Genomic DNA, 6111 nt, shown 5'->3' with positions numbered 1-6111 from the left:
TGATGTATTATATAACACCTATCAGAAATATGTAAAAACAATTCACTCTATAATTTTTCTCAGCCTACAAATATTAAAAAGAACCTTTAGAGATAAATTAGGAACTTCATTATGAATGGTGTTTAGTTCAGAAATTTGTCATAAAAATCTAAGAATGATGATTAAATGCTAAATGATGTTATGACACAAACATTACTTTTTGAAATAAATTAAAAGAAATGCAAGAAAAGCAAACAAGAATGCCATTTAGTACATTTTGGCCAAAGTGTTAACATCTTTTACTAGAAGAGGTAGCCCAGAGTTGGGGCATAGGCAAGAGAATCTGACCCCTTGGTAGGAGATCAGTACACACATTTTGGTAGAGAGAAAAGAAGCTTAATGTCTGAGCTCTAAGGTCATGTGGCATGTAAGAGAAAAGATGCTACGGGTTTGTGGGAATAAAGACTGACTAGTAAGTATACTCAAAGAAGAAACAAATCTATCAACCCAAGAAAGTATGTAGATACTGGAATGAATCGAGAAAATGTTAAAATAAAAATCTTGGCCTTATTGGAATAGGAAGGTATGATTTTGACATTGGTCATATGATAAAATTTCTATTACTATTTATTTTTTCTCAAGTGCAGACTTTTCAATTATACATTATCTTTTTTTTCTTTAAAAGAAAAATTGCTCTACCTAAATGAGAAAATCTGTCTTGTAGACTCATCTATTACCATTCCTTCATTTCTCCATTCACAGGACTTGATAGCCATGAAGGTCCTCATCCTCGCCTGCCTACTGGCTCTTGCTTTTGCAAAGGAGGTATGTATAAAAATAAAAATAATAATAATAATAATAAAATGGATAACAATAGACGACAGTGCACTATCTGCCCACTCGTAGAGAATAGTATCGTCAACATTTTTTAGTACACAAAGAGTGGAGAATTTCAGCAGAATCTTTTTGGTTTCTATGAAAACTATTAATGATTATCAACTGTCTCCACATTTCCTGTAAAGTCCCAAAGCTTGGTCAAAGGGTTTCTACACCAAAGTGCTACCAGTCCCTAAAGGGAACTATAACAAATCAATAAGTAAGAAACAAAACAAGAAAGAAAAAAAAATCCATGAAAGAAACCAAACAGTATAATATTGCACAAATAACATTGCATACATGTGCAATCTAGATAAATATATTTTTATTCCAGTGGTAAAATGTATATTTCTCTTACCTTAGGACATCCAGAGGATATGCTACAGGCAATAATCCCAATCTCAAATATATTCATGATTATAATAGAACATGTTTAATACAAATTAAAGTCACTAATTTTATATTATACATCAAAAACTCTGTTCTTAATTCAGGTAAAAGAAAACTTACTAATAAAACTTACTAAATATAAGAAGCATTAGAGCAATCAGTCTTCGAGTTTCTTGACGGGCAAATATCCTTTTGTATTCTCAAATTTGTGAAAGAATTAGGTCTCCATAAAGACGTCAAGTGTAAATAAGGAACATGTCTGCTATTAGTTAGCTAGAGAAACTAATTAAACTAATTCTTTTTTTTTTCTTTTCAGAAGGAAAAACTTAGTGTAGCTAGAGAGGCAAGGCATTTTTGCTCACGAAAGACTTCTAAGTATAAAACGTTAACATTTCCTTTAAAAGATTTAAAAGATATTTTAAAGATATTTTTGTTTTCTCTTTACAGGGTGTGGAAAGCTCTAGAAGCAGTGAGGTAAGACAATGCTCTTTCAGAAGCAGTTCCCAATTGTAGAACAGTAAAATACTGCACTGTTTTTCTATTGTGTTACACCATAAGCAGTAAGCTAATGCAGCTGTGCCCTGGCACATAAATCCTGGTGAAAAGTTCCTTTTATGTATGGTTAAGAAAAGAGTAAATGTGCAGAGAACTTAATATTCTAGAATTTTCTAAATTGACTCACGGCTTGAGACAGTGTTATTTTACATCTGTTTTTTTTATGAACCATATAGTACTTCTTTCTGTCTTAGACTCTCTCTACTCTGATGTCGTTCACTTTTTTAAAAATAATTTTTCACCTCATTTTACTTATTACTGTTTAAATTTGACTGGAGAGAGAGAGAGAGAGAAAGCTGCCAGGTCTGAGAATTGGACCATGGCTGGCCATGTGGGAATCCAGCACCTCAACCACCACAGCGCCTGCCAACCCTGATATCATTCACTTTTAATGTTTATTGAATGCCTTCTGTGGCTCAGACATGGACCACAAGCTGTGGCACCAACTGAAAAATTAGGAATGCTGCTGATGATGGTTAGTAAAGAGCTTCCAGCATGGGGAAGGCAGTTTATAATTACAATAGTCACAAACAAGGAATAGTAAAAACTAGTGTATTCCTAACTCCTCCTGGGACAATCAGGTTCATAGTTTTTCTTTGCACCACTCTTCCTGAGTGCTTCACTACCTGTGAAGTAAATGAGATGCAATATATAGTAGTTTGTCTTTTCATAAATGTTATTACAGTTCATTTGAAGCCTAACACACATAACAAATAAACTAATAATGTTTAATATAATGTATCAATGGTTATTGCTTCTTAGAGATTTTGTTTTGTTTTATTTTTGTTTGTTTTTCTGGAACTTTTGCTGAGGGTGTATATACTAACGGGAGAGAGAGAGGGAGGAGGGAACACCCTCTAGGGATAATAGTCACTTGGCAACCCCTGGTCCTCAATTTCTCTCTCCTTTTGGGTTATGGGCATGCATGCACACATGTCCAGTGTGGTATTCAAGCCACTGGAGCTTACCTTGAACTCCAAAGTTGGTCATTTAGGATTCAGCTGCCTTACCATCATTCCACTGGCTGGCCCTAGGATGTGTTTTTAATAAGTATTAACATTTTTTAGATTCGGATAAAGTTTTAGAGATCACGTGTTATCATTGGAAGGGAACATGGTTGCAGAGAGAAATTAGCACCTCTTAAACCCCTGTTTTTATACAATGATCGTTCATTTTTTTTCTTTCTTGACTCTGTTCATCTGACTTTCTTTTATACACTAGCTTACACAGAACACTATCATATATAAGTTTCAGCAATTATCTGGTTATTAATGATACTATCAAACAAATATGTCCACATTAACCTATTAAATGTCCTCATTTTTATTTTATTTATACTGACAAATAAGAATTGTTCATTAAAACTGAATCTGATTTTATTTTTATTTTCTAAAGGAACTCATTACACCTATTGAGGTAAAACTTCCATATTCAAATTTTCATATTTTAAAAATTTCCCAAGTTTAATTTTTACAGATGGTAACTCTTTAACACATAATTTATTTTTAGGATAACCTTGAGACCTCTAAATATGAGCAAGAGCAACAAAGAGAGGTAATCTTTTTCGTCAGGAGTATATTTCTAAAATTGCTATGAAGTATATAGAATACATACAAAAAGAGTTGTAAGATGTTCATCGCAACAGTGGTAATAAATACTATTTACTCATTAACCAATGTAAGAAATTAAATACTGAGAAAAATCAGTGTATTTTCCATGATATAAACTTAGTTTATTTCTAAAGTATGGGCTATATACCTAATGATATTACTAATCATATATATATACTCAGTAAGTGCATATTAGTAGAAACACGCCCAGTTTGAGAACGATATTCTTCTTATTCCAAAAGTGGATATGGTGATGAAAGGAATAAAGGCAAACTTGGCACAGGTCCTAAATTGTTTACCACCTATATAACCTTGACCACAGTTGATCTGTGTTTCATTTTATTCATCTGTAAACTGAAGATATCTACCTCAGATAATTGAAGAGCTACACTTAGTGATTTTACATGAACACACTGTAGGTGTTATATGAATGTGTATTGTATGTGTGATGTTTTGAGTATTTCTACTACAAAGACGGACAGATGTGAGATACAAAACAATTGAGTACATGATTATGTGACCATATCATAGTCAGTAAATATCAGAATCTGCCTAAAAATCAGAGATTTTCCGTGGACAACATACAATTCTATACTTACCTAAATTACCTCTATGGTCACATATCCTAGTTGTAATGTGTCTACTTCCCTGTTTTATCAATGACTGATAGGTGCATACCCAAAATATTTTCTAAGCCAAATCAAAGTTTAAAAATTGACACCTCTTGGGGACCAGCAGGTGGCATGGTGGTTGGGGGCACTGAACTTCCACATGGCCAACCATGGTTTGAGTCTGGGCCTTGTGGCTTGCTTTCTCATGCTCTCTTTCTCTCTCTCTCACGCTATCATTCTCTGGTTAAATTAAAATAAATAAGTGGATACATAAATTTGAATAAAATTATTCTTTAAAAAAATTGACACCCCTTGAAAGACAGAAAAACAATTTCTCTCATGGGAAGTAATGCTACTATTTGGCTATAGTTACGTGATTCTTTGGATTTAGTCACAAATTAAGGTGAGTTTTTATTAAAGCAAATCAAAACTAAATCTTGGGTTTGTACTTCTGTATCTTTTTATTATAAATGAATTCTCCCTATATGAAAACGACTTGGTCCTATATCAATACAATGACGTTGAAAAGGCTGTCTGAAAACCTGAGTATACAGCTATAGCTATCCAGAAAACTCAGAAAAAAGAATTCCCAAATACTGATTTTATTTCACCCTGTGGATTTATGCAAGAAGTGAGTGGGTTAAGGGAACTCCACATAGAGCATTTTATTCATTTTTTCTTCACATGATCCAGAATAGTTTCTTAATTTCGATAAGTGAATAGTTTTCTCTCTGTCATTTCACTCAATTATGGTCCTCCAAAACGGAGATTAATTTATGATGAATGACAATTACATATGAATCAAGGACTCAAAGATTCTTTTTCTTTCTTTCTAGGATGTACACAAAAAAATCCACCCCATCCAGCCACAGCCTCTACTCTATCCTTACTTGCAGTCCACCCCTTCCTCTGCCTTTCCACAAAGCATCTTGCCTCTCTCTCCTGTGGCGGTGCCATCTTTCTCTCTGCCTAAAATGATGGAAGCCCCCAAACTTAAAGTCCTTCACAAGGACAGACCCATGCCCTTTCTTAAACCTTTGAGAGTGCCCCTTCTGGACCCTCATGTCCTGAATCTCGTTCAACTCAAAAATCAGTTGCCTCATTTCCAGCCCCCAATGTACCAGGTCCCTCAGCCTTTTTCTCAGTTTCCCATCCTTCCTCCTCTGTCCTCCCTGCATCATCCCCAACCCAACGTCGTGTTTTTTCCCTGGGAAGCTGTGTCCTACCCTGTGGCCAGCCCCCAGAGAGCAATGTCTGTCCCAGCCCTTCCACAGTACCAAGAACTTCTGTTTAACCCCATCCACCAGTTCCCTCTGACTCAAGGATTCCCACCAGTCTACAATGCTGTTGTTGTAAGTCCAAATTTATTTACTTTGGTGTTTTAGGCACAATACGTTTTTGATGGTAGAATAAGGGAGAGCTCTAGAATGAAAGAATAAACATATAATGAATGGATCCAAAAGGTTCTTAGTTTAAGTCAGTGATTTTGAATGCTAACTAACTTGAATGCTGATCAAGTCTTACTGAAGCCAGGGCATTTTTTTATAATCTGATTGGATTTGGAATAAAGACTTATTATTTTCTATAGTTTTAAAGTTTTTCTTGTACACCTCAATTCTCCACAAGTCTTTTTTTATATCTTGTTTTACTTATATGTATACACAAGGAGACTACAAAAGTTCAGGAAAATGTATATTATGAAAAAAAAACTATGCATAGATTTCAAAAATATCTGAGACCAAATTAAACCCATATTGTAATTCCATTTTGCCATAGTATTTTGAAGTCTCCTTGTCTGAGCGCAAAAGGTGTAGATGTCTGTTTCATTACTGATAGCCTTCTTAAGGCAGTCTTCTTACTAAGAAGTGAATTGTATATTTATTGTTTGTGTTTGTTTTTTAAGGCCTAAGAGAATTTCAAAGTTAATGTCTTCTTCTCACTTTTGGTAAGTTTTGGGGGTTTGAAGATCAAACTCATTTTTTTTTATGAAATAATTATTTTATTTAACTTTATTTATTCATTTATATATTTTAATTAGACCAGAGAGAGAGAGCCAGAAAAAGATAGAGAAAGTGAGAAGGCAAGCTGCT

At 34.2% G+C, this 6111-nt stretch overlaps 1 protein-coding gene across 1 annotated transcript; it reads left to right on the top strand.

The window, feature by feature from the left end:
• Positions 1-753: 753 nt before the first annotated feature.
• On the top strand, positions 754-5406 carry CSN2 (casein beta). Its single transcript, XM_006163591.1, has 5 exons — positions 754-804; positions 1693-1719; positions 3196-3216; positions 3310-3354; positions 4858-5406. Exons 1-5 carry the CDS (start codon positions 754-756, stop codon positions 5404-5406), a joined length of 693 nt encoding a protein of 230 aa, XP_006163653.1.
• Positions 5407-6111: the final 705 nt, after the last annotated feature.

This window comes from Tupaia chinensis, unplaced genomic scaffold (genome assembly GCF_000334495.1).
Source record: "Tupaia chinensis unplaced genomic scaffold, TupChi_1.0 Scaffold142652_1, whole genome shotgun sequence".
Taxonomy (NCBI): Eukaryota; Metazoa; Chordata; class Mammalia; order Scandentia; family Tupaiidae; genus Tupaia; species Tupaia belangeri.
Note: the sequence above shows the minus strand (reverse complement) of the source record. Positions and strands in the feature narration are given on the sequence as shown.